At 40.3% G+C, this 14,258-nt stretch overlaps 1 protein-coding gene across 1 annotated transcript in view; it reads left to right on the forward strand.

Moving 5' to 3' along the window:
- Positions 1-14,258, forward strand: part of plekhh3 (pleckstrin homology, MyTH4 and FERM domain containing H3) — a 54,285-nt gene extending 40,027 nt beyond the window's left edge. The window contains exons 11-14 of the mRNA XM_048614693.1: positions 5,950-6,405; positions 10,236-10,427; positions 12,689-12,782; positions 13,660-14,258. Coding sequence (XP_048470650.1) covers positions 5,950-6,405; positions 10,236-10,427; positions 12,689-12,782; positions 13,660-13,679 — 762 coding nt within the window. The 3' untranslated portion in view covers positions 13,680-14,258. The remainder of the gene's footprint in view (positions 1-5,949; positions 6,406-10,235; positions 10,428-12,688; positions 12,783-13,659) is intronic.

The following is a 14,258-nucleotide window of genomic DNA, read 5'->3' on the forward strand; positions in this document are numbered from 1 at the left end:
CATGAATAGGAAAGGTTTGGAGGGAGATGGGCCAAGCACAGGCAGGTGGGACTGGTTTAGTTTGGGAACATGGTTGGCGTAGACTGTTGGGACCAAAGGGTCTGTTTCCATGCTGTATGACTCTATAACTTACCCACCATGATGTTAGGCTTGCCAATCTGTAGTTCCCTGCCTTTTCCTTGCAGCCTTTCTTAAATAATGGCACAACAATAGCCACCCTCTGTCTTCCGCCACCACACCCGTAGCTAGGGGCCCCACAATTTCTTCCCTAGCATGATGTCCTGGAATATACTTGATCATGTCTTGGGGATTTGTTAACTTTTGCGTTTTAAGACCTCCAGCACCACCTTTTCTGTAATTTGGAGTCTTTTCAAGACGTCACTATTTATTTCCCCAAGTACCCGAGCTTCCATGTCTTTCTCCACAGTAAATACTGGTGTAAAATATTCATTTAGGATCTTGCCCATCTCCTATGGTCCCACACACAGATGACCTCATTGATCTTTAAGGGGTCTTAATTTCTCCCTAGTTACTCTCTTGCCCATAATATACGAGGAGAATCTCTTTGGACTCTCCTTTACCCTATCTGCCAAAACTATCGCATGTTTACTTTTTGCCCTCCTGATTTCCCTCTTAAGTGTACTCCTACACCCCGTAAATTCCTGAAGGGATTCACTTGATTCCAGCTGTGTCTACATGACATGTGCCTCCATTTTGATTGAATTTACTCCGCAATTTGAGAGGGTGAAGATAGAATCCAAGGTAATGGTATTACAGCTGAATAAAGGCAATTACAGAGGCATGAGGGAAGAGCTGGGCAGAATTGACTGGAAGAGAAACCTAGCAGGAAAGACAATGGAACAGCAATGGCAGGAGGTTCTGGGAGTAATTCAGGAGACCCAGCAAAAATTCAACCCTAGGAAAAAGAAGCATGGTACAGGGACGATGAGGCAACCATGGCAGACTAAGGAAGTCAGGGATGGCATAAAAGCAAAAGAAAAAGCATATAATGTGACAAAGGGCAGTGGGAAACCAGAGGATTGGGAAGCTTACAAAGGACCAACAGAGGGCAACGAGAAAAGAAATAAGGAGGGAGAAGATTAAATATGAGGGTAAGCTAGCCAATAATATAAATGAAGATTGTAAGAGTTTCTCTAGATATATAAAGGGCAAAACAGAGGCAAAAGTGGACATTTGACCGCTAGAAAATGACACTGGAGAGCGAATAGCAGGGAACAAGGAAATGGCTGAGGAACTGAATAATTACTTTGCTTTAGTCTTCACAGTGGAAGTCACGAGTAATCTCCCAAAAATTCAAGCGTCAGGGGGCAGAGCTGAGTATGGTGGCCATCACCAAGGAGAAGGTGCTACTAAAACTGAATGGCCTGAAGGTAGATACATCACCAGGACCAGATGGACTATACCCCAGAGTTTTTAAGGAGATAGCTGAAGAGATAGTGGAGGCGTTAGTGGCAATCTTTTAGGAATCGCTGGGTCAGGGAGGGTCCCAAAGGACTGGAAAATCACTAATGTGACACCCCTGTTTAAAAGAGTAAGACAGAAGTCTTGAAAATTACAGGCCAATTAGCCTAACCTTGGGTTGTGGTAAGAATTTAGAGTCCATTGTGAAGGATGAGATTTCTGAATACTTGGAAGTGTATGGTAAAATAGGGCTCAGCCAGCATGGCTTCATCAAGGGGAGGTCATGCCTGACAAATCTGTTAGAATTCTTTGAGTAAGTAACGAGCAGGTAGACCAAGGAGAACCAATGGATGTTATCTACCTGGACTTCAAGAAAGGACTTTGACAAGGTGCCACACAGGAGGCTGCTGAGTCAGTTAAGGGCCCATGGTGTTAGAGGCAAGATGCTAGCATGAATTGAAGATTGGCTGTCTGGCAGAAAGCAGAGAGTGGGGATAAAAGGGTCTTTCTCAGGATGGAAGCCGGTGACTAGTGGTGTTCCACAAGGGTCAGCGCTGGGGCCACAACTTTTCACTTTATACATTAATGATCGAGATGAAGGAACTTGAGGGCATTCTGGCTAAGCCTGCAGATGATACAAAGATAGGTGGAGGGACAGTTAGTATTGAGGATGCAGGGAGGCTGCAGAAGGACTTGGACAGGTTGGGAGAGTGAGCAAAGAAGTGGCAGATGGAATACAATGTGGGAACGTGTGAGGTCATGCACTTTGGTGAGAAGAATAGAAGCATAGACTATTTTCTAAGTGGGGAGAAAATTCAGAAGTCTAAAGTGCAAAGAGACTTGAGAGTTCTAATCCAGGATTCTCTCCAGGTAAAATTGCAGGTTGAGTCAGTAGTTAGGAAGGCAAATGCAACTTTGGCATTTATTTGGAGAGGACTTGAATATGAAAGCAAGGATGTACTTCTGAGGTTCTATAAGGCCATGGTCAGGCCATGTTTGGAGTATTGTGTGCATATTTGGGCCCCATATCTCAGGAAAGTTGTACTGGCCCTGGAGCGGGTTCAGAGGAGGTTCATGAGAATGGTCTCGGGTATGAAAAGCTTAACATATGAGGAATGTATGAGGACTCTGGGTCTACACTTGATGGAGTTTACAAGGATGAGGGGGGATCTAATTGAAACTTACAGAATACTGAATGGCCTGGACAGAGTGGATGTTGGGAAGATGCTTCCATTGGTAGGAGAGACTAGGATCCGAGGGCACAGCCTTAAAGTAAAGAGAAGACCTTTTAGAACAGAGATAAGGAGAAACCTTTTTAGCCAGAGAGTGGTGAATCTATGGAATTCACTGCCATAGAAGGCTGTAGAAGCCAGGTCATTGAGTACATTTAAGACGGAGATAGATAGTTTCTTGATTGTCAAGGGGATCAAGGGTTATGGGGAGAAAACGGGAGAATGGGGCTGAGAAACTTATCATCCATGATTGAATGGCAGAGCAGACTCGATAGGCTGAATGGCCTAACTTCTGCTCCTAGGTCTTACGGTCTTATTTTATTGACCAGAGCCTCAATATCTCTAGTCATTGTGTTCCCTACTCCTCAGCCTTGTCCTTCACACCAACAGAGACATGCTGGCCCTGAACTCTTATCTCACTTTTGAAAGCCTCCCACTTGTTAGACGTTCCGGTACCTGCAAACAGCCTCTCCTAGTCAACTTCTGAAAGTTCCTGTCTAATACCATCAAAATTGGCCTTGCCCCAATTTACAGCTTTAATTTGTGGACCAGGACTATCCTTTAGTGCTTCCCCTATTAACACCTCAGTCACTTGTCCTGCCTTATTTCCCAAGAGGTGTCGAATTTTCCCCCTCTCTAGTAGGGCTATCTATATATTGATTGAAAAGGTTTTCTCGAAAGCGCTTAACAGATTCCTTCCCGTCCAAGTTCTTAACACTACTGCTGTCCCAGTCAATGTTTGCAAAGTTCACATCCTCTGCTATTAAACCCTAATATTCTTGCAGTTGTGATCTCCCTACGGGCCTATAGTATAATCCCATCAAAATGATCACCCTTTTTTGTATCAGGTCTGCCCATCTCGTGTGAAACTTTATCTAAAGCAGCACAATGAGAAAGGAAGTACTGGAGGGACTGACTTCCTTGAAGGTGGCTAAATCATCAGAGCTGAACGAATTGTATCCAAGGCTGTTAATGGAACCCAGAGAAGAAATAGCAGAGGCTCTGAGGATCATTTTTTCCATCCTTACTAGATACAGTTGAGATATCAGAGGATTGAAGGTCTTCATACCATTATTCAAAAAGGGTGCAAGGGATAGGCCAAATATTTATAGAGCAGTCAGTCTGACTACAGGGATGGGAAACATATAGAGTCAATACTGAAGGATAAGATTAGCTGTTACTTGGAAAGGCACACATTAATCAAGGATAGTCAATATGCTTTTGTTAAGGGAAGGTCATGTTTATTAACTTAATTGTTTTTTTTTGAGGTAGTAACAAGGATTGATTGATGAGAGTAGTGCAGTGGAGCTTGTCTATATTGATTGTAGTAAGACATTTGATGAGGTCCCATGTAGTAAACTGGTCAGAAAAATTAAAACCCATGTGATACAGGGAGATGTGACAAGTTGGATCCAAAATTGGCTCAATGATAGGAAACAAAGGGTTGTGCTCAACAGATGTCTTTGTGAATGGAAAGCAGTTTCCATTGGTGTTTCTTAGAACTCAGCATTGAGTTTTTTGCTGTTTGTTTTATATATTAATATTTTTCACTTAAATGTTGGAGGCATGATTGGGAAATTTGCAGAAGATACAAAAATTGGCATCTAACTTATAGTAAGTAGATGGCTGTCAATGGCAGGATGATATCAGTGACAAAAACAGAAATTGCTGGAAAAGCTCAGCAGGTCTAGCAGCATCTGTGAAGAGAAATCAGAGTTAACATTTTGGGTCCAGTGACCCTTCTTCAGAACTGAATTCAGTGGTTTGGTCAGGTTGGTGAAAAAGTAGCAAGTAGAATTCAATCCAGAGAAATAGAGATTATGCATTTAAGCAGGGCAAACAAACCAAGGGAATATGCAGAGGAAGTGAGAGACCTTGGTGTGGATGTACAAAGATCCTTGAAGGTGGCAGGATGGTTAAAGAAGGTGGCAAAGAATAAGGATGCTTTCCTTACTTGTAAACAAGAACAGGGACGTAATGTGGGAACCGTACCAGACGCTGGTTAGGCCACAGCTGGATTTTTGTGTACAGTTCTGGCCACCACCTTACAGGAAGGATATAATAAAGGGAGTCCACAGGTGATTTTCAAGAATGTTTTGCTTTTATTTCCAGGAATATTGCCAGGTCTTGAAAATTGCAGCTATGAGGAAAATCCTGGACAGGCTAGTATTGTTATCCTTAGAAGGCTGAAGAGTGACTGAATCGAGGTGGACAAAACAATGAGGGGCTTGAATATTGTAGACAGAGAAGACCAGTTTGCTCTTGTGAAGAGGTCACTTACCGGAAGGGCACAGATTTAAGGTGTCTGGTAGAAAGATTAAAGAGGACTGGTGTTCTTAACTTGCTGCCTAGTTTGATGGTTGATATGAAAACTCTTATCTCACAGGAGCTATATCTGCATCTAAATCACTGGAAAATGGAAGGTTAGGACTAGGGGCTGGTAAGTGAGATTAGAATGAAGGGCTAGTTTTTTTTCAGCGGGCACAGACATGATGGCTGAATGGCATCTTTGCTATTGTGTTGTAAATATTCTATGGTTCTACAAACAGAAAATAGTGGAAATACCCAGCAGATCAGGCTTTTGATCCTGACCAGCCATAAGCTAGTGCTGGAAAGTGGGTCTAGAGTCTTTGGCAGTACAGACTCAATGGGCCAAAGGGCCAGTTCTCATTGTATGATTCAACGATTTCTATTCCCCTACCACCTCCATAACTCTTCATATAATTGTCAAATTCCCTCTTGAAATCCAAGATTAACCCTGCCTTCATTAGACTGTCAGGCGGTGCATTTCAAATCTTAACCATTTGCTGGATAAAATAAAACTTTTCCTTATGTTACCCATATTTCTTTAACCAGTCACTTTACATTGTTGTCCTCTGTTTCTGAGGAAAAGTTCCTCCTTTCCTACTCTAAATCTCTGGAACTGTACAAAAATCCTCAATATTGAACTCTGCTTTCTTCCGTATTAATAACCCCCATCCAAAGGTATTGGAACATTTTCCAATTCATTTTTGAATAATACATCACAGAATACTTTTTTCATCCTATTTATCTGAAATGTACAACTCATTTGCTGAAAATGTTGTAAAATAGCTCCAATGGCTTTAATTGTAGATGAGCTCTCATTTTCTGAGAACTTTGCAATACTGTTATGACATTATTAATGAGTCTGAGTAATGCCATGGAACTCTCAAGGTGCTTGTGTATTCTTAGGAATAAAGCCCCACTTTTGAATCCTCTGGTTATGAAGCAGTTGCACATTATATTCTAAGAAATGTGGTTTGTTTGTGACTAGGCCCATGAGATGGTAACCAAAAGCTATTTCCCTGCATCCGAAGAAACTCTTCTGGCCCTGGCTGCCTTGAGACTGCAGTTTACAATCCGTGATTTCACCACACATGTGCCACTGCCTAAACTTCAGGAGTTATTTCCTGTGCATGTTCTCAAGGCACGGGTCCAGCAATCTGTGAAAGCTTTACTTTCCACAAATAATAAGGGTCTGAGTCACTTACTGCCAGGAGCCCTGGCAAGCAGCCTGTGGGGCAGCACAACCCAGAAACAGAAACTCGAGGAAGAACAACTATTGAAAGTACGGCTGAAAGAGGAGGCAGCAGCATTAATGGCCACAATCGTTGAACAATGGAAGCAGCTTCCAGGAATGACCCAACTGGAAGCTATGACAACATACCTCAGCATAGTGAGGGAATGGTCTGGATATGGAGCTACCCTGTTCGAAGTAGGGGCATTTATGGTAAGTGCATTGGATAATTTTACTTTTTGCATCTGAATTCTTGTGCAGTTTGTGTGGAGAAAAAATATTCCTTGCTGTACAGCATCTATCAGCTCCTGTACCATCCAGCCAGTCTGTGATCTGTTTTTGAAGCAGATCTCACTTTTTCTGGTAATTCTGTCCATTATTCTTTGTGACCTATTGTAGATAGCAGGAAACAAAACCTCAAATTTAGAATTTTTGACATATCACAATTCTGATATCAGTCAGTATTTTCTCTCCCAGTGATGAGAGGAACTGAAAGAATGAATATCAGGAGATTTTCAATCAGGAGCAGGAGATCAGTGCTTGCAGAGGGTTGGCTCTATTACTATCAGTTCCTGATCTCTCTCAAACTTTCCTCCATCCTCCATCCTCACGTATTGATCTTTCTAGTCCAATTAGATTATATGAGAACAAGTTCTGATGTTACTGTTTGACTTGGGTGAATTAGTCTGATCGGATGATCCAGTTTAAAGCCCCCGTTGTTAATCTAAACCCCTCATCACAACTGGCTCCAAGTAACTCCTGCTTTAAACTTATCCCCTCAGACTTAAAGGGAGTTTAACATTTCAGTCATCCATTGAAACAGTTCTCAGATTCAGTTGTATAAGCAAACAGATGTGGTTAATGGTTCAGAGCTATATAGATATAAATAATTTATGTTTACATACTATTTTATTCCCAAGCCATCTTTGAGACAAAACTTCTATTTCAAACTTAATTTTAATGCGTTTTACAGAGAATAGAAAGCTGCTGTGAGCTAAGTGGTGCCGTCATCCCATGAATGAATAGAGAAAAAAAATGTTTCTGTAACAGTAGAATGTTCATCAAAACACTTTTTTATTCATTAATGGGATGAGGGCATCGCTGGCTAGGCAGCACTTATTGCCCATCCCTAATTGCCCAGAGAGCAGTTCAGAGTCAACCACATTGCTGTAGGTCTGGAGTCACATGTAGGCCAGACCAGGTGAGGATGGCAGTTTCCTTCCCTAAAGGGCATTAGTGAACCAGATGGATTTTTCCGATAGTTGACAATGGATTCATGGTCGTCTTTAGATTCTTAATTCCAGATATTTTTATTGACTTCAAATTCCACCGTCTGCTGTGGTGGGATTCAAACCTGAATCCTCAGAACAGTTATCTGGGTCTCTAGATTAACAGTCCAGTAATAATACCACTAGGCCATCACCTCCCCATCTATATCTATATTTAATGTTTTTACACATTCAGGCTGAGGGTGTTATTAGTACACAATCTATGAAAAAAAATCAGAGTGGCCATAGTTGTAATTCACATCCCTGAAAGGATATTCTTAAAGTGTCCATCCTCCTCTCAAAATGTCAAAAATTAAGGTTCTTATTAATAACCATCTTTCCCATTCTATTGATTTCAATATATTTGCTCAAATTAGTGAAACTTTGGCAATATCAGTGCAGGAACTACAATTCTTATAATTACAGTGCACAAGCATAAAATGAGGCCATTTTGCCTAGAGGTCTGTGCAGGTTTCTTTATATGTATCTCATGTGGTGGTCCTCTTCACTCCCTGTACCCCCATACACTCTTCTACCCAGTCCGCTCTCCTGAATACTTCCCATACCCCCTCACGTCCCACCAAGTCTAATCCTACTGTCTCCTCTCACAATGTATAATGCCCATCCAGTCACTTCCTATACATTTCAATACTGTACAGTATTATAGTGGTCATGTTACTGAATTAGTAATCTAGAGGGCAGGATTAATTCTGCCGTTAAATCTGGGAATTTAAATTTACTTAATTAAATTGTAATCTTTAAACAAAACATTCTGGTCTCTGTAATGGAGATCACAAAACTATTAGACTGTCATCTGTGAACCAGATGAGTTTTACAACAATGGGGAAAGAAATCTGCCATCCTGATTGATATACTACACATCAATGTGATAACCTCCTAACTGCGTTTTACAAAGCCGATTGCACTCAAGATGTGGCTTGCCATGTTCCAACCAATAGACTTGGCCAATAAATGCTACTTGCTCACTGCCTGTAAATGAATAAAACCAAGTCAGTTGTTTACTCCCATTCCCCTGTCATTTTCTACCTTGTCTAATTCAATTCCCATACTTTTATTTTGTATCCTTTAATAGAATGCTCAGTCTAATTCCTCTCCAACTCACACTCCACACCCTTTAAAGATACCAACTTATTATAATTCCATTCTTCAATTCCCAAGTCTAAACCATTCTTATAAAAATAAGACTTGATTCAACCGAAGCCACAGTGAAACACCAATCACCACACCCTTTTCACCTCAACAGTTTGACTTCTGCCCTTTTCTCTCTCCATGTGACAACCATATGAAACACATTTAACGAATTATGTAAAACATGTTCTTTATCTACTTTCTTTGTCGCTGTTTCAAGAAACTGAGGTTAGTCATTTGGTCAAAGGAAACTGCCTTTTAGAAATCTATGCTAACTAGCCCAGATTAATTTATTTCTCCAGTTACTAAGTAATTTTGTCCTGTTTTGTTCACCATTATTGGTATACAAGAACTGAAGTCTAACTAGTAAATAACGTGGGGAAGCTGGATCATGTATTGCTGGCAGTGTTTATATAAAACCCAGTAATGCTGATTGGCTTAGTAACTGTTCCTAGTCATGACTTGTACGTGGTGATATTAATTCTACCAGTAACTCAGACAAGAAAATCCACCGGTGATATGGTCAGTCTGTTAAAATTTAAACACTAGAAAGATCTAAACAAAAAATCTACTTAGTGAGATAATCTTGACTTCCATCATGATAATGAAAATCACCTGAAGACATAGTAGCTTCTATTTTATAACCTCTTTCCAACGCAGCTAACCTAAACTTCATTTGCATACAATCTAATGTTTCCTCATCTCTGAATCTCCCAGAAGGTTCAAGCTTCTCTGGGATGCACTGGTCTGTGTCCCTGGACTGGAGAAGGAACAGCAACCAGTTTCTCCTGCTCAATGCTGTCAGGCTTGTCTGATACCCTCTATAGTTAAATAGCCTATTTCCTACCCTCTCACCCTCCTTAGCTATCAGCTGCTGAAACACTTATTCATGTTTCAGTTATCTCCCATTTAAACGATTCCAGTGTTTTTTCTGGCCAACTCTCAATTTGCAGTCTTTGTAAACTTGAGCTCATCCAAATTTCTGCTGGCCATGTCATAACTCAGACAAACTCCTATTCCTCTGCCACACCTGTGTCACTGTTCTCCGTTGGTTACTGGTTGAACAATATCCTCAGTTAAAATTTGTTTGAATTTCGCAATGGTCTTCACATTTCTAAGAACCAAGATCCTGTAATTTTAGACTGCTGAACGCTCACATTTCCTTCACCCTACCATTGATAACCTTGCCTTAGGTTGTCTAGATGTTGCACTCCCAGAATTTCCACCATAATTTTCTCCATCTCCTTCAGGACCTTCCTGAAAATCTGCCTTTTAAGTTGAGTTTGATCATCTACCTTCATGTATTCTTCTTTGGAGGTATGATATATTATCTGATTACTCTACTTTGAAGTGTACTGGAATGGTTAAAGTTGCTATATCACTGTAAAATGTTGTTAATGATGAATCACTGCATCATTTATAAAATCCAATCATAAAAATATGCCCAGAAAATGGAGGTAAAGGCAACTGTGAGTTCATTAAGTATAAGTGAAATTTATGCCTTGTGCAATATATTTAGTCTTAAAAGTGAATATTTATTCATACAAGCATTTGAACTAAAGTAGAACCAGGCCAAATGACTGTGTTTTAAGAGTAGATAAAGTCTGCCCTCTGAATGCGTTACAGAATTCGACAGTGAGTGTGGATCAGATGCTGTGGCTGGCAGTAGGAGCAAAGGGTCTTGCTCTCTACAAACAAGGAGATGTGGAGTCTATGGAGAGTTTTGATTATCAGCAGATTTTATCATTTGAAGTGACAGACAGGAACACCTTCAAAATTTCTCTGAGGAGAAAGGACTTGCTATTTGAGTCCTGCAAGGTATGGCATAGTATATTGTATTTCTGCACTTGCTGATCCACTCAATCACAAGCTCACATAGTCCCTGTTAAAACTCTTGCTGTCACTCTGGTAATTCCTCCACCTCAATCCTTATCTTCATTCCCATGAGCCATTTACAGTCAGAGGGGAAAGCAGCTAGAGTTTCTCATCCTGAAAGTCATGAGGGTCAGACTTGACTGATAGTCTGTCTCCACATCTGCCTTAGCCCATTTGCTGCTAAAACCGTCATTCGTGCTTTTGTTACTTCCAGACTAGCTGACTTCAATGTTCTTCTGGCTGACTCTTACCTTGCAGTTTCAGCAGACTTGAGCTCATCCATATTTCTGGGTAGACTGTATAAAGACCATTAGGTCCTGCTGTCATCTCTTTCAGCATCAAATCCAGCCCCCAGCTTCCTTTGTGTACAGCAGCTTGATAACAAACTATGACGATCACATGAACGAACACACACCTTGCCTCCTCCATCTTCCTATTCCATGTGATGTTCTATAAGCATGCGGGCCTCATGCATTTCTTCTTCACTAAGAGATGTCAGAACAATAATGGGATAGGAGGTGGCTGTTTGGCCCATTGAGTCCATGCCTGCTGACTGCAGAGCAATCTAGTCAGTCCCATTCCTCCAGTCTATCCCTGTAATCCTGAGTTTATTTCCTTCAGGTGTTGATTATGTTTGAAATAGTTATTCTCATTTTCACCACCATTGTGGGCAATGAATTCCAAGTTATTACCACTCACTCCCCTGCATTTCTCACTCGAAGCTGAAATTGGTGTTCCCTCATCCATTTGCTATATCAATGGTAACACTTGTCCTGCATCAACCTGTCATCATCATGTACACCTCGATCAAATCTCCTTTGCTCCAAGGTAAGCAGCTCCAATTTCTCCAACCTAACCTTCTACCTAAATCCATCATCCCTGGAATCATTCTGGTTAATCTCCTCTGCAATCTCTTGAGAACCTTTACACTTTTCCAAAAATGTGGTGATCAGACTTGGACACAATGCTCTGGTTGTGGCATAGCCAGAGCTTTACAAAAGGTTCGGTATTGCCTCCTTGCTTTGGTATTCAATATCTCTACTTATGAAGCCCAAGATCTGTCATAACCACGCAACCCAGGTCTCTCTAATCTTGCATTAAAGTTAGAATTGTGCCATTGAGTGTTTTGACTCTCCCTATTGCTTCTGTCAAAATGTCTCAGAATTAAATTCTATCTGCCACATGCCTATCCATTTTGCTGACCTGTTTCCTCACTGCAAAGTGGCACTGGTGTAGATTTAGAACAGTTTCTGTCAGTGAAGACTCAATGGGCTGAAGGGCTTTTCTGTCCTTATGATTCAAAATATTAAATTAGTTTACCATCTTTGTTCCCCATTTATAATGGATCTACATTTGTCTTCATTAATCTTTTCTCTTCTCTTCACCTATAGAAGCTTTTATAACATGTTTGTATGTTCCACACAAGCTTATTCTCATAATCTACCTTCCTCCCATTGAAATGTAAACTGTTCCTAATCCTCGGGTCTACAGGTTTTTTGGCCAATTTGTATGCTCCTTCCTTCAATGTAATACCGTCTCTAATTTCCCTCGATGGAGATGGTTGTGGTCAAGCCACCTTTCCCATTTGTTCTGAATTTTCCACAATCAATGCCCATGTGTCATAGCAACACCACTTAACTCCTGACTATTTTCATTGACTATAACCTGACTCAGCATTTTCCATGGACCCTTCATGTTGAGACGTGCTGCTAAAAGTGACATATAAAAATATCTTTAAAAAATGATTTAGAATAAAAGTCTCTAAAACATGTAAGCTAATACTTGAACAAACACAGGAATACAGAGGCGATTCTGGGTTGTATTCATGGGTTATATCTCACATTCAAAATACCAAACTGTGTATCAGATCCTTAAGCACATTTTGTATTACCAGGAAACTCCACCTTGAATTGACTGACACTTTCTACTCCTGTCTCCCTACTTAGTTCAATCCACATAATTACTGTACACAGAAAGATGATTAAATCTGAATTCCCCATTCACCTAACCTCTTCTAACCTTGATTTGTCTCTCTCTGTCTCTCACAGACAGTCCCCCCTGCCACTGTACTATGTACCATTAAACAATCTCTCTTACTGAGTTACATTATGCATTTTGATACACTACATATTTCCCTGAAACATGGCTGGCTGATGTGAAGAAATGGTTTCTGATTGCTTTTCTGATTTTTTTTAAACTCTTAGGTCCAAGAGATTGTTCAGTTGATTAAAATTTACAGCGCCAATCACTTCAAAACACAGGCTCGATCTGATCATCGAAGTAGACCAATCATAACAGGTAGCCTGGCCAACAGTCACCATTGTAACCTGTACAGCGATTCCAGCACAGAAGAAACATAGCAGAGCACAGTGGGAGAGATACTGGCGAAACATTTCACTTTCCTTATTACTACAGCATTATTAGGCCTTAGCACACCATACATGGATAGCAAGCCTCATCTTAACTTAGTCTTTCATTCTTGCCAATGACCTTTGTACAAGTTCTTGCAGCAAGAAGTTGGGCCCTCTTTGGGCTTTTTACACTGGTTGGTATAGCTTTACTTAAAAGACTTGACACTATAAACCACCTGAGTAACAGAAGTTTCTCAGTCAGAAGGTTGAGGTATCAGAATCAAAGGTCTTGGCATGTTGAACTATCCTGACGGCAGTAAGTGGAGTGAAGGAATTCTGTGGACTTCTCAGACAAAGGCCTTAAAAGTCTGGGGCTGCGAAAGAACAAAAAGTTTATGCTTTTGTATTAATTTATATAAAATTGTGAAGGATTCCAGTGAAATGTTCCCCTTGTACTTAATCCTCAAATTAACAAACTACATGGGATATCAACAAGAGTTGTATTTGCTGCAAGGACTCCCAATTCCAATTCCTCCTCATGATTAGAGTGGATGATAATTTAATTGCTTTGGCACTGATTATGTACCAGGTGATAGATAGCAAGAGAAAACCAAGCAGGGATTAGAATGCTTAAAATTCAGACAGTGTATATGATTAATCATGGATACCACATTGCGGTGAAATTGTAACTGTCAGATTTAATATTAATCTCCACCGAGAAATCATGAAACATTGAAAATTAATTGTCTTTCTGCTTTTAAAACACTACCCATCCCAACTTAAGAATCATAACTCCATGAACTTGCTGCTTTCCTTTCAAACAGGTTGCAACTCTATTATGTAAACCCAAAGAGCTCAAGGACTGCTGATAACAGAAGAAAACACAAACGTGTTGGAAATGCTCAGCAGTCAGACAGTATCACGAGAGGTCATTGACCTGAAATGTTAACTTTTTGTTTCTCTCTACAAATGGTGTTTGATCTACTGAGCATTTGTTGTTTTTGTCAAATTTCCAGCATTCATAGTATTCTGCTCTTCTGTCGCTAGGATATGAAGTAACCAGTCTGGAAACATTTGGTTACTGTGCAGTTCTGCTGCTCAACACAGACAGAGTTTAAGCAGTATACAGGAAACAGTGTACCAAATCCTCAAGAATCAGGAGGAAATTTATTGTATCAACTTTTATAATTCTGAAGCTGCAATGAAACAGCATCAACTAAAATTTATCAAACTCATTGTTTAAAGCTGCTGGCAGCTTTGGTTTTACACAGGGACTTCCATATTGAATCTTAAACTCACTATGCAATGAAAATGATTTTTTTTTTATTTAACTGTATATTGCATGTTCCCTCTTTACTGAAATGTACTGCACTATACTGTATAGATGAATTTGTGCAATATGTAAAAACTATCAGAATTAAAA

Source organism: Rhincodon typus, chromosome 30 (genome assembly GCF_021869965.1).
Source record: "Rhincodon typus isolate 14 chromosome 30, sRhiTyp1.1, whole genome shotgun sequence".
Lineage (NCBI taxonomy): Eukaryota > Metazoa > Chordata > Chondrichthyes > Orectolobiformes > Rhincodontidae > Rhincodon > Rhincodon typus.